Source organism: Pongo pygmaeus, chromosome 18 (assembly GCF_028885625.2).
Source record: "Pongo pygmaeus isolate AG05252 chromosome 18, NHGRI_mPonPyg2-v2.0_pri, whole genome shotgun sequence".
NCBI classification, from domain to species: domain Eukaryota; kingdom Metazoa; phylum Chordata; class Mammalia; order Primates; family Hominidae; genus Pongo; species Pongo pygmaeus.
Genome location: NC_072391.2, coordinates 17133917 through 17158341, shown reverse-complemented (window position 1 = coordinate 17158341; position 24425 = coordinate 17133917). Strand labels below are relative to the sequence as shown.

Genomic DNA, 24425 nt, shown 5'->3' with positions numbered 1-24425 from the left:
TGCCACACCTGGCCTTTTTTTTTTCTTTTAATGAGATGGGATTTCACTCTGTTGCCCAGGATGGAGTGCAGTGGTACAGCTATAGCTCACTGTAGCCTTGACTTCCTGGGCTCAAAAGATCCTCCCACCTCAGCCTCCCAAGGACTGGTAGTGCCGGGACTGTGTGCTGGGACGACAGGCACACACTATCATGCTTGGCTAGTTTTTTCTTTTTTTCTTTTTTTTTTTTTGTACGGATAGGGTGTGGGGGGTCTCCCTATATTGCCCAGGCTGGTCTCAAACTCCTGGCCTCAAGCAATACTCCTGCCTCAGTCTCCTAAAGTGCTGGGATTACAGGTGTGAGCCTCTTGCTCTGGGCTCCAGGAATGCTCTTTCCATGAGTGGCTTCTTGGTGTACTTTAGGCCTCAGCTCTACGTCCTCAGGGGATCCCACCCTGGCCCCTTCTCTATTGAAGTCCCAGCCCCACCCACCAGTTGTCCCTCTCTGAAACTACATTACACAAAGTATTAACTAACTTACATGTTCCTATGCCGACGGCCTCCCCCGCTAGAAGGTCAGCGCCATGGGGGCTGGAATCTTTCTTGAGACGGAGTCTCACTCTGTCGCCCAGGCTGGAGTGCAGGCACCATCTCGGCTCATTGCAACCTCCACCTCCCAGGTTCAAGCAACTCTCCTGCCTCAGCCTCCCGAGTAGCTCGGATTACAAGCCCCTGCCACCACACCTGTCTAATTTTTGTATTTTTAGTAGAGATGGGTGTTTCACCATGTTGGCCAGGCTGATCTCGAACTCCTGAACTCAAGTGATCTGCCTGCCTTGGCCTCCCAAAGTGCTGGGATTATAGGTGTGAGCCACTGCGGTGGGGAAGGGGGTCTGGAATCTTGTCTTGTGCATGGCTCCATCTGTAGCATCTTTTCTTGTGCTTCCCCAGTGGCTGAGCCTGGGCTGGGGCTGCCTGGGAGGAATCCTCCAGGAGCCCCAGGTCCCCAAGGAGGCCTTGGGAGGGCACCCATGCTCTGAGCCCCCAGAGAGGGTCACTCCGCAGCTCCAGGGCAAGGCGGGGCTCAAACCTCTCCTCTCAAAGACTTCCCTGGGCCTGTTTCCTGCCTGTTTCCAGGAGGGAGAATGGTCTTCGTTCCTGGAATATGTTTTCGTGTCTTCACCTCCAGTGTCCCCAAGTCCGTGGCTCTGCCTATGGCTTCACGGACGGCTGGTCACTGGATAGGACTTGGAGGCTCTTCAGAACCTTTTCCTGGGATCGTCTGCAGCTAACCTCACCCTGATCCCCCGCTTCTCTCTGCACAGTGACTCCATCACCGGTTCTGGTGGCTCTTTGCTACAAATCCTCCTGTATCTACCAGCACCTCTTCATCTCTGCCTCAGTCCAAGGCATCAACCTTTCTCACTCAGGGACTCCAGGGGCCTCCACCCTGCTCTCCTGGCCTTGCTTACTATTTTCTATACAGCAATCTCAGCCAGCTCTTTCAGATTTAATGTGGGACTGGCCACAGTGGCTCATGCCCGTAATCCCAGCACTTTGGGAGGCCGAGACAGGGGGATCGCTTGAGCCCAAGAGTTTGAGACTAGCCTGGACAACATAGCAATACCCCTTCTCAATTAAAAATAAAAAAGGGGCCAGGCACAGTGGCTCACACCTCCCAGCATTTTGGGAGGCCCAGGTGAGCAGATCACTTGAAGTCAGGAGTTCCAGACCAGCCTGGCCAACACGGTAAAACCCTGTCTCTACTAAAAACACAAAAATTAGCCAGGCTTGGTGGCCCACACCTGTAATTCCAGCTACTTGGGGGGCTGAGGCAAGAGAATCGCTTGAACCCAGAAGGCAGATGCTGCAGTGAGCCAAGATCTCATCACTGCACTCCAGCCTGGGTGACAGAACGAGACTCCGTCTCAAAATAAAATAAAAGAGAGAGAGAGGATGGGTAGGTCACATCACTGGAGAGGGACCAACTCCCCCCACCTACTAAACATGAACCTGCATTTATTGAGCGCCAATTACAGGCATCACCCTGTGTTAGAGAGAGACATGGTCCTTGCCTTCAGAGACAAAGTTTGGGGCTGGGGGACACCTTCCTTATTTGCTTCCTGTCTGCCTGCCTGCATCCATTAATTCATTTCCTTTCAATAAGCATTTACCAAACAGGCACGATGGCTCACGCCTGTAACCCCATCACTCTGGGAGGCTGAGACGGGCGGATCACTTGAGGTCAGGAGTTCGAGACCAGCCTGGCCAACACAGTGAAACTCCGTCTCTACTAAAACTACAAAACTTAGCTGGATGTGGTGGCATGCATGTGTAATCCCAGCTACTCAGGAGGCTGAGGCAGGAGAATCACTTGAACCCAGGAGATGGAGGTTACAGTGAGCCATGATCACACCACTGCACTCCAGCTTGGGTGACAGGGTTAGACCTCGTCTCAAAAAAAAAAAAAAAAAAAGCCTTTACTGAGAATCCACAGTCCCTGGGTTACAGAGCTGGCACAGACTAGCAGACTGGTTCCCGGCCCTCAGGGGTCTCACAGCCTGTTGGGGTCCACAGGTGAGATCTGGGCTGGGCCGTGGGAACACAGAGCAGGGTTGCGGGGTGGGCTTTTCCAGGCAGACTCTTGACTGGTGAGAAGGGGTCTGCAAGGAGGCGGCAGGGAATCCCAGGCCTTGGGAGCAGCTTGTGCAAAGGCTGGCAGCCCGAAGGAGACACAAGGAGTGGGGGACCGTGTGGCTGGTATGGAGTGAGGAGGCAGGAGGAAGAAGACAGGGCACGAGGGCAGTTGCAAATGCTGTGGGGGCCTCAGTGGCCCCATGGATCTCAGTGGGAACCAGGGACCTGGAGCAGCTTTCCTGGTCCTACCCAGCCTCCCAGCCAGGACAGGCCAGGGCCTGCCTGAGACAGCTCACCAGGCTCCAACCCTTCCCTCAGGGGCCGGAGCAGAGGGGACAGGGCTTGGCAGGGGCCCCGAGCAGGGTGGTCAATTTTTCCTGAGTCAGGAATCGCCCTCCCGGGGAGGCCTTGGCTCTGCTTGGAAGGGGTTCTCATTTCCTCCCACGGTCCTCCCCTCCAGAGTTCTAAGCAGGTGCTCAGTCTCCCCATGCACCAAGCCCATGCTACAGATGGAGAAACTCAGGCTCAGCGGAGTCGAGCTCAGAGCCAGGTGCGGCAGAGCCAGGCTTGAACCCAGAGCCTGTGTGGCTCAGAGCCCAGAAAACTGTTCCCTGGAGAGCTCGTCCCAGGCGGGGCAGTCTGGTTCTAGAGCAAAGGTCCCTCCCTGAGCCTTGCAGGGCCTGGCAGGCTGGTCAGGGCTCAGGAAGATCACAAAAGCATCAGCATCAGCTCCCTTGCTTTTTCCTTTTGTTGTTGTTGTTGTTGTTGAGACAGGGTCTTGCTCTGCCACCCAGCTGGAGAGCAGTGGCACAGTCTCAGCTCATTGCAGCCCAACCTCCCAGGCTCAAGCAATCCTCCCATCTTAGCCTCCTGAATAGCTGGGACTACAGGCACTCCACCACGCCCAGCTAATTTTTTGATTTTTTTTTTTTTTTTGTAGAGATGGGGGTCTCGCTATGTTGCCCAGGCTAGTCTCAAACTCCTGGCCTCAAGGAATCCTCCTGCCTCAGCCTCCCAAAGTCCTGGGATTATAGGCGTGAGCCACACACCTGACCTATGTCAGTATTTTAGTATAAAATACTAATTATTTAGTATTAACCGTCAATAAGAGCTCACCTACGATTTGGAAGTGCCAAATTCCAGGGCTTGACATTTCCTTCAAGCTAATAGTTTTGATTTTTTAATTTTTTGAGACAGGGTCTCTTACTCTGTCACCCTGGCTGGAGTCCAGTGGCACAATGATAGCTCACTGCATCCTCACCTTCCCAGGCTTAAGTGATCCTCCTACTTCAGCCTCCCAAGCAGCTGGGACCATGCCCTCCTAATTTTTAAATTTTTTTGTAGAGACGGGGTCTCACCATGTTGCCCGGGCTGGTCTCAAACTCTTGGCCTCAAGCGTTCCTCCCACCGTAGCCTCCCAAAGTGCTGAGATTACAGGCATGAGCCACCACACCTGGCCCTCAAGCTAGCCATTTTTATTATCCACCTGTTTACAAACGTTGTGTGTGAACCTGAACTGTTCTTTGGAAATGGCCCCTACATCACAGGGTTGTGGTGAGGATCAGATGTTGGTGTAAACTCTGGCTTCTGTTATTCTAGCTCAGCAGTACCGTGTCTTTATATGTTTCCAATTATTTGTTAAAATCTGAAATCTATGTGTGCCGATGGGGAGTAAGTTTCAAGATATATTTTCAAGTGAGAAACGGAAGGAATAGAACAGCATGTATGGAGCATGGCCAACTGTGTTTTTAAAATGGGAATGTGTATATATATATATGTATGTATATATATATACACACACATACATATATATATATGCCTGTGTTCTCGCAGGAGATCTCTGGAAGGATGCACAGAGGAAATGGATCATGCACTCCCCTACCCCCACCCCTTCCTCTACTTTGCTCTTCTCCCTGGAATGTATGCAGCATACGATGAATTTCCTTTTTTTTTTTTGTTTCTTTGAGACGGGGTCTCTGCTCGGTCGCCCAGGCTGGAGTGTAGTGGTGCCATCTTGGCTCACTGCAAGCTCTGCCTCCCAGGTTCACGCCATTCTCCTGCCTCAGCCTCCTGAGTAGCTGGGACTACAGGTGCCCACCGTCACACCCGGCTAATTTTTTGTATTTTTAGTAGAGATGGGGTTTCACCGTGTTAGCCAGGATGGTTTTGATCTCCTGACCTCGTGATCCGCGCCTCCGCCTCCCAAAGTGCTGGGATTACAGGTATGAGCCACCACGCCCGGCCTACATTTTCCTCTTTCTTTATTGTCTATCTCCTCCAGGAGAATGGACGCTCCATCAGCGCAGGGGTTTTTTGGGGTGTGTTTGCTGCTGACTCCAGCACCTAAACTTGTGCAGCCCGACCCAGCAACCCCAGCCGCAGGTGGTGACCAAGCACTGGAAACATGGCTGGTCTGAATTGAGAAGGACATAAGAGCAAAATACATATGAGTTTGTTTTGGGTTTTTGTTTTGTTTTGTTTTTTGAGATGGAGTCTCACTCTGTCACCCAGGCTGGAGTGCAATGGCGCGCTCTCAGCTCACTGCAACCTCCGCCTCCCAGGTTCAAGCGATTCTCCTGCCTCAGCCTCCCAAGTAGCTGGCATTACAGGCATCTGCCACCATACCCGGCTAATTTTTGTAGTTTTAGTAGAGATAGGGCTTTGCCATGTTGGCTAGGCTGATCTTGAACTCTTGACCTTGTGATCCACCTGCCTCAGCCTTCCAAAGTGCTGGGATTACAGGCGTGAGCCACCATGCCCAGCCTGTACCTGTATCTATGTATTTACACATGAATACATAATGTATGTATAAACATATATATATATATATAGAGAGAGAGAGAGAGAGAGAGAGAGAAGTCTAAATACCATATCTGTAAATGTAACCTTATTGGAAATTAGGGGGCCAGGCATGGTGGCTCATGTCTATAATCCCAGCACTTTGGGAGGCTGAAGTGGGAGGATCACCTGAGTCCAGGAGGAGTTAAGACAAGCCTGGGCAACACAGGGAGATCCATCTCTACAAAAATAAAATAAAATTAGCCGTGCATGGTGGCATGCACCTGTACTCCTAGCTACTTGGGAGGCTGAGGTGGGAGGATCACTTGAGCCCAGGAGTTGGAGGCTACAATGAGCTATGATGGTGCCATGGCGAGAGAGAGAGAGAGAAAAGAAGTTACATAAAAAAATAAAAAGATTCCAGCCAGGCACAGTGGCTCATGCCTGTAATCCCAGCACTTTGGGAGGCCGAGGCAGGTGGATCACCTGAGGTCAGGAGTTCCAGACCAGCCTGCCCAACATGGTGAAACCCTGTCTCTACTAAAATACAAAAATTAGCCGGGCGTGGTGAAGCATAGTTGTAATCCCAGCTACTCGGGAGGCTGAGGCAAGAGAATCACTTGAGCCCGGGAGGCGGAGGTTGCAGTGAGCCGAGATCGCGCCTCAGCACTCCAGCCTGGGTGACACAGTGAGACTCCGTGTCCAAAAAAAAAAGTTCCCTGCCCAGGGCCAGCTCATTGTCTATCCACCTCCACATCTGTGAGCTTCTCTGGTGCCAGGACTAGGTTGTATCCATCTGGTGCCTGGCACCTTCTCAGAGAGGCCCTCCCTACTTCTGTCCTGCAAGGGCCCCCCCCACCTTTTATCTTACTATTTCCCTTTCTCCATAACATGTACACCTGTTTCTGCATTTATCATCTGTCTTCCCTCAGGAGAATGTAAACCCCACAAGGGCTGGGTTTTGCCTGCCTGGCTCACAGCTGTCTCCCCAGCACCTAGCTTGGAACATAGCAGTTGCTCAGTTAAAACTGACAGAAAAGGCCGGGTGTGGTGGCTCATGCCTGTAATTCCCACACTTTGGGAGGCCGAGGTGGGAGGACTGCTTGAGCCTAGGAGTCGAGACCAGTATGGGCAACATAGCAAAACGTGTCCCTACAAAAAAAATACAAAAGTTACCTGGGCGTGGTGGCACACACCTGTGGTCCTAGTTACTTAGGAGGCTGAGGCAGGAAGATCGCTTGAGTCAGGAGGTGGAGGTTGCAGTGAGCCAAGATAGCGCCACTGCACTCCAGTCTGGGAGACAGAGTGAGACCCTGTCTCAAAAAAAAAAAAAAAAAAAAAAAAAAAAGATTGGCAGAAAGGATGAATAACTGAGTGAGTGAATGAATGAATGATCCAGTGGGTAGACGATGAGCAGACACCACTGTTCAGTAAGTTTGGGGGAGGGTACACCACAAGGAAACACAGGGCAGGCTGGGGGCAGGGAGCACCCTGGGCAGGGCATGCTGTTCCCCCTCCCTCGGTCCTCTCCTTATCACATGAACCCCAAAGACCCCAGAGATGAAGGCCAGAACCAGCCCAGGCCCCGCTCAGACATGACAATCCAGATGGACTTTTCCAGAGGACGCAGGGACCTGTAGGATGGCCCCATCTCCTGACTGAGGCTCTGCTGTGCCCACCAGGGAGCAGACCCTGACTTATTTATTCTTTTCCCAAACACACTGATTTAAAAAGCATTGGGGTCAGGGTGCAGTGGGTCACACCTGTAGTCTCAGCACTTTGGGAGGCCGAGGCGGGCAGATCACCTGGGGTCAGGAGTTCGAGACCAGCCTGGCCAACATGGCGAAACCCCGTCTCTACTAAAATTACAAAAATTATCTGGACGTGGTGGCGGGGACTTCTATTCTCTGCTACTTAAAAGGCTGAGGCAGGAGAATCAATTGAACCCAGGAGGCAGAGGTTGCAGTGAGCTGAGATTGTGCCACTGCACTCCAGCTTGGGCAACAAAGTGAGACTGTCTCAAAAAAAAAAAAAAAAAAAAAAAGCAATGGGGGCTGGGCACCGTAGCTCATGCCTGTAATTCCAGCACTTTGGGAGGCTGAGGCAGGCAGATCGCTGAGCCCAGGAGTTTGAAACTAGCCTGGGCAACAGAGAGAGATTCCATCTCTGCAGAAAAAAATAATAGCCCAGGCGCGGTGGCTCATGCCTGTAATCCCAGCACTTTGGGAGGCCGAAGAAGGTGGATCACTGAGGTCAGGAGTTCGAGACCAGGAAGGCCAACATGGTGAAACCCTGTCTCTACTAAAAATACCAAAAAAACTTAGCCAGGCATGGTGGCAGGCATCTGTAATCCCACCTACTTGGGAGGCTGAGGCAGGAGAATTGCTTGAACCCAGGAGGCAGAGGTTGCAGTGAGGCGAGATCGTGCCATTGCACTCTAGCCTGGGCAACAAGAGCAAGACTCTATGAAAGGAAAGAAAGAAAGAAAAGAGAAAGAAAGAGAGATAGAGAGGAAGGAAGGAAGGAAGGAAGGAAGGAAGGAAGGAGAAAATAATAATAATAAAATTAGCTCATTGTGGTGGCACATCTGTAATCCCAGCTACTCGGGAGGCTGAGACGGTAGGATTGCTTGAGCCTGGATGGCAGAGGTTGCAGTGAGCCAAGATCATGCCACTGCATTCCAGCCTGCGTGACAGAGTGAGATCCTATCTCAAACAAAAACAAAACAAAACAAAAAGCTGAGCGGGGTCACACAAACCTGTGGTCCTAGCTACTCAGGAGGCTGAGGTGGGAGGATCCGGGGAGGTCAAGGCTGCAGTAAGCAGTGATTGTGCCACTGGACTCCAGCCTGAGTGAAAAAATCAAGACCCTGCCTCAAAAACAAAGAAAATAAGAAATACAAAGCAATGGGTATGTCATTACCATACACAGAAACACAATACCCACATCAAACACAGAAGGTAACTGAAACACACACACACAGAAACCCACACATCGTTCAATTCTAGCTGCAGAGTGTCAACTGCCCGGGATTCTGAGCCTGAGGTCTGTGCTCTCTCCTGGACATAAGGGGGCTGAGACAGCCTTACAGAGATGCTCAGGCCACACTAGCAGCAAAGGAGGCCTTGCCCCTAGAATGGGAGCTGCTATGGGTTTCAGAGCTGAGTGATACCCTCTCTGCCTTCCACCTAACCTCACCCTGCAGACCTCACCAGTGGTTCACATCTCACCCTTCAGGAAAAATCCCCTCTGGCCACGCAGTTTTCATTTTGTTCTCAGGCCTGGATCCCTTATAGAGATGCCCCAGGAGCAGAGCCCGCCCACTCGAGCAGGGAGTCCCAGCTGTAGAGTCTCCCTTGAGGCTGAGGCCTCTCCACCCCGCTGAGCAACCCCCTTCCTTGTCCCAGCCCTTATAGCGGCTGGGGGAGCGGGCAGAGGGCCAGGCTGGTACAGGGCACACCAGCTGGACCCCAGCAAGCCCCAGGGAGCTGGGGCGAGCTCATCTCAAGCCCTTAATTATCTTCCTGGCTAATGAGCATCTGAGAACCTCCATCCCATTCTATAAGGACGAACCCCCGGGACGTGAGGCCAGATGTCACCACGGAGGGAGGTAGAGGAAATGGGCTTGGGGGAGGGGCGCGATACTTCCTGCCTCCTCTTTGTTGGGGAGAGAAAGGTGGGGCTGCAGCAAGCAGTTAGGGTCGCAGTTAAGTGCGGGATCCTGTAGCCTATCTCATGGGCTCCAGTGCAGGCTTGGAGCCTACTACCTTGTGACTTTCAGCAAGTGACTTCACCCTTGCTGCTCAAAGCAATTCAGGTGTCCCTGAATCATCAGCACCACTCGGGAACTTTTGAAAGATGCAGGATTTCGGGCTCAGACCTACTGGGTCAGAAGCTGTATATTTTATTTTATTTAATTTATTTTGATACAGGGCTCACTGTCACCCGCGCTGGAGTGCAACGGTGTGATCACAGCTCACTGCAGTCTCAACCTCCCAGGCTCAAGCAATCCTCCTACTTCAGCCTCCCCAGTACCTGGGACTATAGGCGCACAACGCCACAGCCAGCTAACTTTTCTTTTTTAGAGATGGGAGTCTCACTACATTTCCAGGGCTGTTCTCAGACTCCTGAGCTCAAGCCATCCCCCTACCTTGGCATTCCCCAAAGTGCTGAGATTACAGGTGTGAGCCACCGCACCCGGCCTTATCTCCATTTTTCAGATGAAAAAACTGAGGCACAGAAACATTCGGCTGTTTTTCCAAAACCACCCAGCAGGAAAGGCTGGAATCTGGCAATCTGACTCCCAGCTTCTATGCCACGCTGAATCTCCCTCACCATTTTCCCCCCAGAATCTTTCCCCTCTAAGTGTCCCTGCCTCCCCTGTCATCGTGTTGCCAGTCCTGGCTCTGGGATTCTTAGCCTGCCCCTCCCAGGTCCTCACCATTAATGAAGTCTTTGCCAACTTGAGGCGGGGACCACAAAGGCTGCTGGAACTGGCTTTGTGGGAAGAACCTATTTCCTGCCATTCTGGGCTCCCAGGTGTGGCTGATGGGGCAGGAGCTGGGCAGACGTGGGGGCGGAGCTGTTCTGAGATGCACCCCTTTGGCCTGTGGGGCAGCTGGCTGAAGCTGGGCTCTCCTCTGCCTTTCTGTCCTCCCTTCCTGCGCAACTCCCAGCTCACCTCCTCGGCCTGGCTTCCTGGCTAGGCTGCCGCTGAACCAGCCCTGGAGTTCTGCAGTCTGATCATTCATTCATTCAACATCCATGTATTCAGCACCCACTGTGTGTCAGGCACTGTTCTGTAGACACAGCAGTGAGTGCAATAAACCTAGTCCTGGGAGAGAAGACCAAAAGTTCATCACACACTGTCAAAAATGTACAATTTCACAATGGGTAGTCTGGGCACGGTGGCTCATGCCTATAATCCCAGCACTTTGGGAGGCCAGGGCAGGCGCATCACCCAGGAGTTTGAGACCAGCTCAGGCAACAAAGAGAGACCCTATCTCTACAAAAAATTAAAAAACTAGCCGGGCATGGTGGCATGCGCCCATAGTGTCAGCTACCTGGGAGGCTGAGGTAGGAGGATCGCTTGAGCCCAGGAGTTCAAGGTTACAGTGAGCTATGATTGCACCACTGTACTCCAGCCTGGGCGACAGAGCAAGACACCTTGTCTCTAAAAAAGAAAAAAAAATTGCTTTGTCAAATCTGCCCACATTCATAGATATAGGCTGAGTGGGACGATGGCTTGAGCCCAGGAAGGAGTTGGATGGAGGCTGTAGTGAGCTGTGATTGCACCACTGTACTCCAGCCTGAGTGACAGACCAAGACCCCGTCTCAAAAACAAAACAAAAAACCCCAAGGGAGCTACTCTTCGCTGGGCGATCAGGGAGGGCCCTCCTGAGGAAGGGGCATTTAAGCTGAGATCGGGAAGATGAAGTAGAAGAGTTCCAGCCGCAGGGAGCCACACAGGCAAAGGCCTGGCGGTGGAAAAGGCTTGGTGCACAGGGCGCAGGGAAGAAAGCCCAGCGAGGCTGAGCGGAGGGAGTGAGGGCCTGGCCACCTCGGCCTCGTGAGCCCAACCCTCCATGCTCTTCCAGAGGCTTCCGCTTGAGAATGGGAAAGAAGTTTCCAGCAAATAAGGCCCCCGTTCCCAGGAGGAGGTCCCAGCTGGCCCTGCCCCCTCCTGTCTTCTCAAGTCCCCTGGGCCACAGAGGCCTTGAAGGACCCACCTTCACCCCTTCTGTGGGCCCCAGGGCTGGGGTGTCCTCTCGCCGATGGCCTTCTTGGGGTGGATGAGTGGAGATTACCCCAGTAACTGGAGCCTCTGTCTTCCCAGGCAGACAGGCCTGGCGTCAAACCCCCTCTCCATCAGGAGCAGGCTGCGGGACTTCAGCTCTTTGGAGCCTCAGGTTCCTCATCTGTAAAATGGGAAGACTCTTTCTTCCGAAGTCATCTTAATAAAATGTGTTGGGCTGTTTACACAGGGCAGGCATTTGGTGGGGGCCAAACCACCGGGTAATTATGCTAAAAATAACCATGATTATAGGTGGCAGAGGGGTGCAAATGTCTCACAGCCCCAACCCGCAGAGGAATGAGAGCTTCGTCAGGGCCGGGACCTTGTCTGGCTCGTGGCTGCTCCCACGACAACTGGCGTGGCAGGCACGTGGTCAGTGTTCCGCCATCGACTGACTGGGCGGATGAATGATACATAAATGAATTCGCGAACGAATGAATGCCCAGCTTCCTCCCGAAGCAAGGTCATTCACCTCAGCGGTCGCGCCTCTCCCCTGCCCCTGCCCCAGATTCCCCGCCACTCTCAGCTCTCGGGGAGTATGCAGCACTCTTCCGTGCAGCGTGCCTCAGTTTCCTCCGCTGTAAGCAGGCGGGACCAGGGCAGCCTGCCGGGGTCAGGATGAGGCTGACAGAGGAAGGGCGCCTGTAGTGGGGCCCCGTACCCACAGGCGCCCAATCCGCGCGCGCCAGGGCCGAGCCCGCCCGCCGCGCGCAGCCCCCGCCCCACCGCCTGCCGGTCCCGAGCACACGTGACTCCGCCCCGGCCCGCCCCGCCCCGCCGTCCCAGCGCGAGCTCCCATTGGCCGCTCTGGGAGGCCCCGTCCCCAGCCGGGTAGGAGCCGGGCCCCTCCCGCCGCAGCGCGGGGCTCCTGCGTCCCGAGTGCGCGGCGGCCGGACCGGGCGGGCGGAGCCGGGCCCGCGGGGCTGCTGCGGGGCGATCGGGCCGGGCCGCGGCCGCGCCATGGTGAGCCGGGCGGGGCAGGCCGCGCACTCGGGCCGGGCGCGGGCGCCGGGGCCCGGGGGCGGGAAGGGGGCGGCCAGGACGAGGAGGGGCGCGCGCGGCGGCGGGGCCGGGCCGGGGTCTGCGGGCGGGGGAGGGGCGGCCCGGCGGGCGCGGCTCGGGGGAGGGTCCGTTCCAGGGGCCGCGCCCGCGGGCTGGGGTTCTTTGTCAGCGGCGCTGCGGCGAGATCGGGACAAAGGAGGCGGCGGGGGGCGGAGGCCGCTTTGTGGGGATCGCGGGGCACTCGCCCCCGCCCGTGCAGCCCCCGCCCGTCCTCAGCTACGCGCCCGCCTTCCCCCGGCATTTCGGGGTTCTTCAAAATTCTGGGAGCTCCGGGGGGGGCTCCGGGGATAGGGGTCCAGGTGACGTCCGGCGCCCGTCTCGCGGGTAGGGAAACTGAGGCCGGGCCGCAGCGTTCGGCGCCCAGTTCCGTGGGCAGTGGCTGCGCGGCGTGGGCATGCCTGGGTCCCGTGGTCCCCGTCCTACACCCCGCCCCCGTCGGGCCGATTCGAGCTACCTCCCCAGCTGCCGTCCTCTCTCCAGCTGTCGCCCCCTGGGCCAAGCCCCCTCCTCCCTGGAGCCTCGCTTTGGTCCTCCGTAGAGTGGGGGAGAAGCCGGCGCCGCCGGGCAGGGTGGAACGGGAGGGTGCGTGGAGCGCGCCTGGCACCGCGCCTGCCACGCCGCCCGCGCTCAGCACTCGGGAGCCGCCGGGGCGCTATCACCCCTAAGTCCCCAGCACCTAGTCCAGGTCGCCCAGCCCGCCCCAGCGAGGGCCACACTGGGGTTCACCTGTCCCCGGCCCCTCAGGCACACGGGAAAGGAGGTAGGGAGAATGTGGCATTTTAGAGTCAGGGTCGAAATGCGGGATTTTGGATGCAGGTTGCCTGGGTTTGAATCCCTGCGCGTCTGCTTTTGAGCTGTGTGACCTTGGGCAATGGACTTAACTTCTCTGAGCCACCGATTTCTGTATCTGCCAAGAGGGAACAGTAATAGCTCAACTGCCCGATTGTCTTGAGGCAGAAAGGAGACATCTGCGTGAGCTGTTTATCTCAGTGTCTGGCACATATAATTGCCACCAACTTTCTCCGGCATCTACCAGCAAAGTTGTTTGGCCAAACAGGCCAACCCTGGGGCAGCCTGTGAAAATTACCAGCTGGTGATTCACAGGGTGGGGGCATAAGCCTCTGGCCTGGGCTGAGGAAGACCCCGACTGACCTTGGGGCAGTCCCGGATCAGAGCTCTGCGGACTCCCGCTTCCTCTTTTGCCACTGGGGAACCTAGGGGGTTCTGGAGCGAGTTTCCTCTTCTGAGGATGGGGGTGTCATGGGTCGGGGTGGAGGATGAGATGACACTGGCCAGAGAGCTGGGCACAGCCCCATCAGTGTCAGTCCCACTGGCATCCGGCCGTTCTTGGTCCTGGCTTCTGGAGGGCTGGGGCCTTGTGTGATGCGTCCTTGTGTCCCACTGGCTGCCGGAGGCCCAGGGCAGAGCGGACGTCCCGCCTCGTCCTGGCTGTGTCCAGCAGTGCCCTCTTCTCCCTACAACCCTGTTTTCCCAGTCAGAACCTGGGGCAGGAAATGTTTCTGGTTTGTGAACTGGAGTTCGCTGAAGAGTTTGTTGGCACCCTCGGCAGGTGGCTTTATGGGCGCAGTGTTGAAAGCCCCGTAGGGATGGCTGGCCCCCTGTAAGCAGGGCAGCCCTCCTGGCGTCTGTCAAGGAGCCTCAGGAGGTGGCGGCTGCCAGGCGGGGGTGTTTTGCTGGTGGTGAGCCCGGCAATGCTCATGATGTGCCCGGCTGAGTTAGGAGGAGGCAGCATGTCCCTGGGGAAGGGGTGTTTGTGGCACTGGGCCTGGGCCAGGGTCTGTGCCCTTCTGGCCCTGGGGGTGGGCTTGGGGATCTCTCAGGCTCAGTGTTCTCCCTTTGTCCCTCCTGTAGCACACAGGAAGGTGTGGCTGGTGACATGCAAACCTGGTGACCTCATGTCCCTTTTGTTTTCACCTTTCTTACCACTTCTTATCCTCCCCACGACCTGGTAGATGAGGTCAGGGAGTCATATCCACTTTGCACATTGAGAAACTGAGGCCAAGAGGAGCAGCTTGCTTGGCTGGGCGGAAGCAGGCCACAAAAGTGAGTGCTGGGCTGGGAGGATGGAGGGGACTCCAGCCTGCTCCGCTGCGGGCTGTGGGCCCCCCGGGCCTAGAGCACGTGGAGTGGCCTCTGGAGTGAGATCAGGCTCAAACAAGCTGGGGTCCTCGGAGGGGAAGCAGGACAGGAGGATACCCCTCCCCTCTCTGGTGGCTGGGGCAGGGACTGTCCATTTGAATGGTTCTGACGGGGTGGGGTTCACCCCCGGCTCTGCCCCCCTGCTCCTTGGGCCCCAGTTACTGATCTCTGTGGGCCTTGGCAAACCAGGCAGGACAACGTCAGTAACACCTGCAAGCTTGGGCGGCTGGGGGGAGTGGCCAAGGGCAGTGCAGGCTCCCGCTCACCTGACATGGCTCAGGCTTGTCTTGCTGTTGTTATTCCATGGGACCCGTGTGGGCTCTGCCGGGACACAGAGTGTGTCCTGTGCTGCAGTTGACCTCGTTTGGGGTTGTTTGAGGGTGCTGGGGCAGGGGGTTCTGGAGAGTCTGGGCCTTGGAGCTTGCTTTTATGGTGGGTGGGTGGGATCTGAGAGTCAGGACCCCCTTGGCAGAGGATGGCAGGACTGAAGGCACATGGAGCAGGAGGGTGTGTGTTTGGGGGATCCAGATGGCCTTGGGCTTCAAATGCCAGGCAGAGGGGACACTCCAGCCTGCCCAGAGATCGAAGGCCCAGGCTGTGCTCTGGCCCCTGGCCCCTCTGCACTTGGAAGACCCCTTGGCTCTGCTGGGCTCCCCTCTGGGCTCCCATCCTGCCTTCTGGCTTTTTGCTTCACCTCCCTGCGTGCGCCTCAGTTTCCTCACCTGCCAGATGGAGATGCTAGGGTGAGCAGAGGCGGCCGCAGCCGTGCTGGATCAGATGCTGGTGGGAATGAATGTGAGCTGCTGTCATGATGGTTGTTGGGTGGGCCAGGATTCCCATGTGCCAGCCTGGGCATCTCCCCAACCCAAGCTGTGGCCCATCCCTGTCCCCTGCATCCTGTGGGCTTTACTGGATCACGGCGAGGGGTTACCCAGCTTGCAAGACACAGCTTTGCTCAGAGGGGCTAGAAAGGAAGAGCAGACAGGTGGGATCCAGCCAGGCACAGAGGCTTGTGGGGACCTGCTGCCCTCCGCGCTTTGAGTTTCCCGGGGCTCTGCTTCTTGGCCACCCCCTTCCCTCCCTGCCTGCCAGCAAGCATGGAGCCAGCTGCCCTTCCATGGGCTCAGGCCTTCCCGAATCCACTGGCACTCGCCGCTCTGTCCCCACACTAGGCCTGCGGCCTTCTCCCGTGCAGTCTACCGGCTTTTTTGAGTCTGTTGGGACAGAACATGGGGACCTGTGCTCAGGGTCCTGGGAGTGCCCTGGGTGTCAGGGACCCCCCCCATCTATGATCCCCGTGAGAACAGGGTCTCCTCTAACTCATCACTGTATCTGCAGGGTGGGAACACTCAACAGACATTTACTGAGCACCTACTGTGTACCCGTGCAGGGCAGGGGTACAGCTGTGGGCGGGACAGATGGTGCCCTCCTTGGATTGCCTTGGAGTCCAGTGCGGGGAGTGAGACAGCAGCCAGGGGACAGCCCCTGAGGCTAGAGAAGGGTAGGTAGCAAGGAGAGCAAATGAAGTAGGGCAAGGCTGTAGTGGTGGGGTGTGGGAGGAGGAGCGCCTGGGTTCAGGGTGGTCTGGGAGGGCAGCCTGCAAGAGGTGCCTTCTGAGAAAGTCCCGAATAGGAAGGTGCCAGCCGTGGGGCAGTCAGGGCAGAGGTGGGAGCATGGGCTCGCAGCGGAGGGTGTGGGGATGCCTGGGGAGGCAGGGAGCTTGGATTCTCTTCTGGTGCTGGGGAGGGTTCTGAGTGGGGAGAACGCCATCACATTTTTGCAAAGATCGTTTCTCAGGAAACATTTGCTGAGTGAATGAAGGAACGGATACGCACTCGGGAGGGCCGGACCACAGGCCAAGCGTGACAGTGGCTCAGTCACCGGGCTCTGTGCTCACGGTGGGGCAGAGCCCCACATCTGCCTCTGCCCATGCCTCCTGGCCTGGGTTCAGGGCAGCAGACGGGGTTTTGAGGTCACCACTCCTCTTAGAGAATCCCTTTGAGCTGGGGCCGCCTGTTTTCCTCATTAGTCCTGGGGCCACTGGTTGAACTGGGGCCCTTGAACTCAAGTGCCTCCTGGCCTGCCCACCTGGCTTTGCCCCGCCTATCCCAGGTCATGGTGCCATTGTTTGATTTTCTACTTCCTGTCCCTGAACCACCCCCACCCCCAAACACACACACTTCCCCTTCCGAATCGATACTGACTTGCCTTCCTGTCCAGAAGCCCCAGGGGAGGGCAGGCGCCCCAGCAGGCCCTGTGGACCAGAGGTGCAGGGGAGAGGTAGGTGGAAGGTGGGAGGCAGAGGGCTGGTTGGTGTTCTCCCTGCAGAGAGAGAACACAGAGGTTGGGACGAATGTAGACAGGCTCACCCAGCCATGGTGGGCAGGCTGTCTGTGGGGTCAGAGGGGTCCCCTGTCCAGTCTGGAGGCGTGAGAGAACAGTAAGTGGGGTTGTGGGACCAGACAGTGGCAGGGGAGAGGCCGGGGTGGTCTGTACATGCAGGGGACAGAGCAGGGTCACCGTGGAGCTCATGGCCTGCTGGAGGGGGAGGTGGGTGCTAATCGGGTGGCCATGCTCCAGAAGCCAGGGCTGCATGCGAAGGCCGCTGCTCCGGAGGGAAGGAGCCCGACCTGGACTTCCAGGTTGGGAAGGCTTCCCTGCCAGAGCTGATATTAACCGGGTCAGGGTTTCTTTCTCCAGCCGGGCCATCTGTGTGGTGGGGGCTGCCCTGTGCACGATAGGTGCCGGCAGCATCCATGGTCTCCCTACTAGATGCCAGGAGTGCCACCTGCCCCCAGTTGTGACAACCAGAAGTGGCTCCAGACATGGCCAGATGTCCCCGGGGGGGGGAGCACAGTGGCCCCCAGTTGAGAACCACTGAACAAGGGTAAGCCGCCAGAACGTTCTGGGCAGGGGCAACTGCCTGGGCCAGGGCCTGGTGGGAGGGTTCGTGGGGGGTCAGCGTGGCTGGCAAGCAGGGCATATTGGGGATGTGTACTGTTCGGTCCTGCAGGTCATTGTGAGGACTTGGAAGGCGTCCTGGCTGCAGTGGCCCCTGAGGGTGGGCAGGAGATCCTTAGCGCCTGCAGCAGCCTGTCTCCTGGAGTCAGGGGAAGGCAGTGGAATGGAGGGAGGGCACCTCCTCTGCCCAGGGCCCTCTGCAGAAGCTGCCAGTTTCCCCGGGCCTGGTCCCTGGACAGACGCTGGGGGCGTTGACTTAGCTGCCTTTGTCCTTCAGGCAAACCTGGCTTCTGGGGAAACTCCTGGTTGGGTAAGAATCATTTCTCCTTAAGGCTGCTGTTCCTCAAGGACGCAGCAGGTTCGATCCTATATGGAGGGAAAACCTCCTTCCAGTGCTGTCTGCCTGTGCTGATGTCAGTCTTATCCAAAGGGAACAAAAAGAAGCCAGACATGTCGTTCTGAGTGCCGACCGCACACCCAGTCCTGTGTAGAACGTGTCTCGGGCCTGTCCTCATCCTCACTGACCCCGGGTGCAGCGAGCATTTGCTCTGTTTGTGGCGAGCGAGGCAGGAGAGGGAAGAAAGTGCAGGGTCTTGGGACGCCAGAGAACCTGCCAGCCTCAGCACTGCAGGGCAGCAGAGGCAAAGCCCTGGCCTCAGCATGCTTTCACTGGCTGTGCCTTGGGTGTCACCTAGAGGGTTGACAGGGCGCCTGGAGCTGGGGACTCTTAGATCTTATGTGCATTCCACAGCTGCACTGTCCTCTGCCACTCGGCAGGCCCACCCACGGGTGAACTCCGTGGCTCGGCCAGGTGGAGGTGGTGGTCCCAGCCCTCCAACTTCTGGCGTCATTCTTTCAACATGCGGAGCACAGGTTTGGCCTGGCCTGGGAGGGGCCTCATCCCCGCCCCCACCCAAATCAGCTGGTGCCCCGACTCCTGGCACTTGCCTGGGGGACCCTCTCTGCCTTCAGAGCCTTAGCCCTCACTGTGCCCCCTGCCGGGAACACTCTTCCCCATCAGCACCGCCTCCCTGCCTCTCACCTGCGCACCCAGGTTAGCATCTTGGCACCTGGTCGCTGTGTTCCTGACAATGGCACCCTGTATTGTGAGTGACCGGCATTTGGGGTACTAACCAGTTAGTCTGGCTCCTGCATTAGATGCTAAGCACCATCAGGGAGGGAGCCTCTGTCCCACCCTCCCTGCCTCCCCGAAGCTCTCCCAAGTGCCTGTCTCCATCTCCCGGGACACTACCCTGTTGCTTCCTTGTTGGCCTCCGTCCAAACCACACAAGGGACTCTACCGCCAAGCTTCCTTCTCAGATGGTGTGCCACGTTCCAGGGGTCTTCCCAGGCCAGATGCAGTGCCTGGTGACAAAGGCTGCTACACCCTCTCACAGGTGTCCCCAAAGGACCTGCCTGTTCTGTATATGATGCCTGTTTGGGAGAGGGACTGACGTCATTGTCATTTCTTCTTTTTTTTTTTTTGGAGAGACTCCTGCTCCTGTCACCCAGGCTGGAGGGCTAGAGTGCAGTGGCATGATCTTGGCTCACTGCAACCTCTGCCTCCCAGCTTCAAGCAATTCTCGTGCCTCACCCTCCTAAGTAACTGGGATTACAGGCATGCGCCACCATGCCCAGCTAATTTTTGTATTTTAGTAGATACGAGGTTTCACGTCTGGCCCTCTGGCATCCTTTGCTGCAGCTGTCGCTGTCGCAGTGTTCCCGGCTCTGCAGCCAGCGAGGGTGACTCACCTGCCTGGTACAGCAGCACTCGGGGTTTCAAAGGTCATGAGCAGGAGCTGGGTGAGCATGGGCGCGCAGACGCCTTCGAACGCCAGCCAGCATGCTTTTTGGCAGGGTGAGGGTGGGATGGGCAGGTCTGAGAACGATTAAAAATAGACCCCGCGCAAGTGCTAACCGCAGCTCGTCAACCTGCTTTGTCTTTCAGGACTCCCGTGTCCAGCCTGAGTTCCAGCCTCACTGAGTGGCCACCCCCAAAGTGCTGCCAGCCGAGGAAGCCCCCAGCACTGACCATGTCTATTATGGACCACAGCCCCACCACGGGCGTGGTCACAGTCATCGTCATCCTCATTGCCATCGCGGCCCTGGGGGCCTTGATCCTGGGCTGCTGGTGCTACCTGCGGCTGCAGCGCATCAGCCAGTCAGAGGATGAGGAGAGCATCGTGGGGGATGGGGAGACCAAGGAACCCTTCCTGCTGGTGCAGTATTCGGCCAAGGGACCGTGCGTGGAGAGAAAGGCCAAGCTGATGACTCCCAACGGCCCGGAAGTCCACGGCTGAGCCAGGATGCAAGGCTCCTGGTCCTGTTTGCAGCCGGCCAAGAGGCGCTGGGAGGGGCAAAACCACACGGATGCGCTGCTGTCTGAGAGGAAGGGCTGACACTTGCTGGCATGGCCTCTGCGGGCTTCGTCATCGCATGCACTGATGCCTGGGGACCTGGCTGTCCTGGGCTTCCCCTCGGCCTCCAGGTGAGGCTGCCCATTGCAGGCACTGGGCAGGCCTGACCTTGCTGGGGCTCATGGCCCTGTAGCGCTTTGGTTACTTGAATGTCTAGCTGAGCCTGTTTTTGACGGAGCTACTACTGTAATGCGTGAACTAACAAACCTGTGAACTGTAAATAGGCCCCTGGAAGCACGTGCTTAAGCCCTTTTGCTGATTTTTAAAAATATCATCTAGCGCACACGGGACTGGTATTCTGGCTGTACTAATGACAAGCTGAGTCAAGACCCTGGAGGGTCATAGGCTTGTAAAGGCCCACGCCACACTCGGCAGGGGTCTCTCATGTGTGTCCGTCTGTGTGTATGTCAAGGAAGTGAGATGCCAGTTTGGGGCCTTGAGGCTGACCAGTTGGGGTGCTTGGGTGATCTCTGCTTCGTTAGTCATGGGTGGAAGAAGAACCACACCCCCCACACCCCTCTGTTCTTTCTGCAGATAGACTCACTTGTTAAATAGCAGTTCTGTTGAGAGTGGAGTTACTGCAGGGAAGCTACCGGACCTGCCTGGGAGCCAGTGAAGGGCGAGTCAGGGCACGCGTCCTGGAGGCTGCCAGCGTCCTTGTAGCAGAGCAGTTTCTTGCCGCTTTGGTCTTAAGCATGCCAACCCCCCCCAACCCCACCACCCTCCACCCCGAGTGCAGGCTTCGCTGAAATTGCTCTGGTCCTCGCAGAGCCTGTGGTGGCTACTTTTGGTCTGAAACCCAGTTGGCCCAGGAAAGAGAAAAGGTTGTATGTTTTGTGTTGGTGTTTCCTATTTTCTGCACTGGAGGGGAGGGGACTGTTGAGGTTCTGTCTTTTTTCTTCTTTTCCTCTTCCCTCTTCACACCACTTGGCTTCCTTTCCTCTCTGATGACCGCCTGCCTATGGGGTCCTGACTTCACTTTCCTCAGCGGGTCTCCAGTCCCCTGACCCAGCTCTAAAGGCACTTAGGACCCAGGGAACATTTCTCACATGCGCATTCCCATTAAGAGCCACCAGACTGCTTCCTGCCAGCCTGTGCTTGCGGCAGGGAGCCGGGGCAGGGAATAGGTGAACTTTAAGTTCAGGACTTGACTCTCCCACAGGTAGTGAGTTGGCGGCTCTCTGGTGAGCTAGTGTCTCCACAGCCTGTCTCCAAGGCCTCCCCTGTGTACACTTGAGTGAGCTCACTTTGATTTTTAATCCCACCACAAGCACATACTCATTTTATTTATGATTCGAATGTGACTCGTGCCTGCCCATCCCTGTAATAGATGGAAGGTCAGCCCCGGCTTAACCACAGAGCACTGGCCCTTAATGCCTGAGCTCAGAGCTCTGGCCTCCTGCTCAGACTAAAGGCACCTCCTCTGGCCTCACCCAAGCCTCTTCTAAAAACCATGTTGAATGAATCCACGTTCTGGAACCCCGAGGCGGAAGTAGGGACCTGTTCGTTTAAGCAGCATACACCTAAATTGGGGGTTTAAACATTAAGTAGGAGCTTGGGGTGGGAAGAGGGACAGCTGGCTGGGCCACCTGAGCAGAAGGTAGTAATGCAACACCTCAGTTGGGCTCTTGAGAGCCCTTAGGAAGCAGGAGAGGCAACACCTCTGGCTACTGATGGTGTGGCAAGTTCAGAAGAGGCGGCGGTGGTGGGGTAGGCATGATGTCAGCAGAAGCTCTGCAGGCTGGGTGGGCATGACACGTGGTGCGGGCCACTGAAACCAGGCCTAGGAGGGAGAACAGAAGTTCCGAAGGTGCCGACTGGAAGATGGGGGAAAAGGTTTCTTTGGTGAGTGAGAAAAGGCTGGGGCGTGTGATCCATCCCCTCACGTTTCAGAACTTCCAGGCTTTCTACCTCGACTCTCACCGCAGCCAGCACATACACCTAGGCTGTTTTTCCTTCCTCCACACCTGAGGGACGCAGGAGCAGCTAGGATCTGCATTTTCAGGTTCCGAGACTGACCGTTGGAACTGACCAGTGCTCGATTGTCAGACTTAGCCTGTGGTTTTGACCTTGCCAGTGAAGTTTCGGTTTTGAAGTGATTAAATGTCACTTTCTCATCAGTTTCACTTCTGGAGGTTTTCTTATCCCACTCCCTAGTGCCAGGGATGTACCTGGGAGTTTGAATCAGGCCCATTTGAGCGTGGCAGCCGTGTAGGCTGAAGGTCAGAGGCTCAGTGAGGCACTGGGGGGATCTTCGGGAGGAAAATGAAAATGACGCTAGAACGAGTGAACCACATCATAGCTCTCACTGTTCTGATTTTTCAATAGCTACTTTTTTTAGCATAGACACCAGAGCCACACTCAAATGGCTTAGTAGGTTATGACCTCTCTGAATTATTTTTGAATGCCCAACTGTTGCATTCAAGTTTTCTGACTAATAAGAAATTAAGCATTCATCCTTCGTATCACTGCAGAAGCAACAGTGGGGGGACAGGGAGGGAACTCTTGACACTGAGCCACTAAAATATGGACTAATTTTTTGGACAAATCTTCAAACGGACTGTGCTACTGTATTTGTCTCAAAGCTACCAAGTTTGTGCAATAAGTGGAAGGGATGTCATCCCTCTTCAATAAATGCTGAATGACATTCAAGCTGATTTTCTAGACCACTGAGAAAATCTTTATTTACAATAAATTTCAATAAAATTTGCATAAATATATTCCCAATGTACAATTTTCACCTCTGATTTCTTCACATCATTTAAAAAGTTAGTTTGTCCTGTTCTCGTTATTCCTTTCAGACACCAGTGTGGCACTGACATTGGCAGGTGGAGGGGAACTGCCAGGGAGCTGGGGGGTGCCTGAGGGCTCAGGCTGCTTGGGGCGGACCTCTCTCTGGGCCGCCAGGCTTTCAGCTCCATCCCTGCCCTCCAGTTTCCTCTCCATGGTCGCCACCAGGATCTTGAGCCATGTGTTCTCGGTAAGGAGGTTTTCTGAGGCATCGGCCAGCTCCTGCAGCCTGCGGGCCAGCTCCTGCAGCTCACGTGTCTTCTGCTCATAGAGGGCCTGCAGCTGCTCACTGTGCGCACGGAGCAGGCTGTGCTGCTCCTCCAGGGCCCGCTGCTGCTGCCGCAGCCGGTGCTCATCTCTGCGGGCGCTGGAGAGCTGGGACTCCACCTGCACTTGTGCTCGCTGGAGGCTGCTTATTTCTGCTCTCAGTTTCTGGATCTCTCTCTCCAAGTGGGAGATGTGCCCCCGCTGTAAGACTGCCTCACTCTGAAGACACTCCTTGGTAGGAGAGTTAGCCACGTTCTGGGGGCTGGAAGCAGGGTCTGAGTGATGCAAAATGAACCTCAACAGGTTTGGAAGGGTGATGGGGAGGTCTTCGGGGTATTTCACACTTAGGTCCTTTCTGGAGAGAAAGGGAAAGGAAGCAAAGACGGGAGTCACACCAACACAATTAGTCCAAAAGCAGACTGTACCTGAGGCCAGGCCACCTACTTCTCACCAAGAAAAGACATTGTGTGGATTTTACCTACTGAAAGTAAGGAAAATGTCGCCCGGGCAAGAAATTCTCTACAAAGCTGAGGCTGTCCCATATGCTCGTTCTGTAATTAAGATGGCTTATCTGTTCCTGAAGCCAGAGCTCAGCTTCACCCACACCTTCCAAGAAAGACAAGAGCTCCTAGGCCCAGGCCTAAAGCCAGTGATGCAGGGCCCCAGGAGTGTGTAGGCATGGGGCCTCTGTGTGCTCGGAGATGCCCAGCGGCTGTGTCAGGAAGAGCGTCCAGGGGAGGCAGGAGTGTCCCAACTATGTCCCTCTTGTGCCCACTGACAGTGCCCGAAGAAATAGGAAGAACTTGAAAGACACTCAGTCTGTTTCCTCAGCAAGCATTTATTACACATTCTCTAAGGCAGGGGTTCTTAACTGGGGGTGACTGTACCCCCTTTTCCCTAGGTACATCTGGCTCAAACCTGGCAACCTGATACCTGGCAAACAGCCCAACCAAGGGACTATGAATTCAGGCTGCCCAGCCCTGAGAGCACAGAATAAGGAAGGAAGGTGACACAGGAAGGGGTTTTCCCTACAGCTTTGTTCCAGGTCCTGATCTAGAGATCTAGAAAATTCCTCTTCAGAACGTGTCATTTAATCATCTGATGATGTTTCTCTCACACATCTATCTACCTGTGCCTGTACAGTCTGGCTGCAACTGATCAAAACTACCAGCTTTATGCACTTAGATATGAGGTGGTCCGGCAGCCGAGTTTGTCTCCCTCAGGTGTTAACAGAATGGAAGTCAACAGCAGGGACTCCAGAGCCTGGCTGCCCAGGGCCACTGGACCTGGCCGTAAATTGTTTTATAATTTTCGGGTAAGCATTCAACCGTCCCCTCCTTTAAAGCTTAGTTTTCTTAACATATAAGCTTTCTTCAAGTGGGGCCCAGCCATTCAAATGATAAAGCTGGGTGTGGTGCTGTGTGCCTGTAATCCCAGTGCTTTGGGAGGCTGAGGCGGGAGGATCGCTTGAGACCAGGAGTTTGAGACCAGCCTGGACAAGATAGTAAGGCCTTGTCTGTATAAAAAGTAAAATAAAAAAATTAGCCGGGCAAGGTGGCGCACGCCTGTAGATCCAGCTA

General features: G+C 55.8%; 2 protein-coding genes across 6 annotated transcripts in view; one reads left to right on the top strand and one right to left on the bottom strand.

The window, feature by feature from the left end:
* Window positions 1-12016: 12016 nt before the first annotated feature.
* SNN (stannin) lies at window positions 12017-22522 on the top strand. 3 transcript variants are annotated; one of them, XM_054453358.2, is made up of 3 exons: window positions 12040-12151; window positions 17183-17297; window positions 19320-22522. In XM_054453358.2, exons 2-3 carry the CDS (start codon window positions 17236-17238, stop codon window positions 19669-19671), a joined length of 414 nt encoding a protein of 137 aa, XP_054309333.1. In that variant the 5' UTR covers window positions 12040-12151; window positions 17183-17235; the 3' UTR covers window positions 19672-22522. The 3 variants fall into 3 exon arrangements, with proteins under 3 accessions (XP_054309334.1, XP_054309333.1, XP_054309335.1); XM_054453360.2 differs by lacking the exon at window positions 17183-17297 and adding an exon at window positions 19074-19174 and having other exon boundaries at window positions 12072-12151; XM_054453359.2 differs by lacking the exon at window positions 17183-17297 and having other exon boundaries at window positions 12017-12151.
* TXNDC11 (thioredoxin domain containing 11) overlaps window positions 22446-24425 on the bottom strand; it is a 63711-nt gene continuing 61731 nt past the window's right edge. For all 3 annotated transcript variants that reach the window (XM_054453347.2, XM_054453349.2, XM_063654337.1), the window contains one exon: window positions 22446-23200. In XM_054453347.2, the coding sequence (XP_054309322.2) occupies window positions 22558-23200 (643 nt within the window). In that variant the 3' untranslated portion in view covers window positions 22446-22557. The remainder of the gene's footprint in view (window positions 23201-24425) is intronic.

Coding starts and splice junctions, on each gene's coding strand:
- SNN (XM_054453358.2), top strand. CDS start 17,236: ATGGCCAGATGTCCCCGGGGGGGGGAGCACAGTGGCCCCCAGTTGAGA. Junction 17,298..19,319: donor TTGAGAACCACTGAACAAGG/GTAAGCCGCCAG, acceptor TTTGTCTTTCAG/GACTCCCGTGTCCAGCCTGA.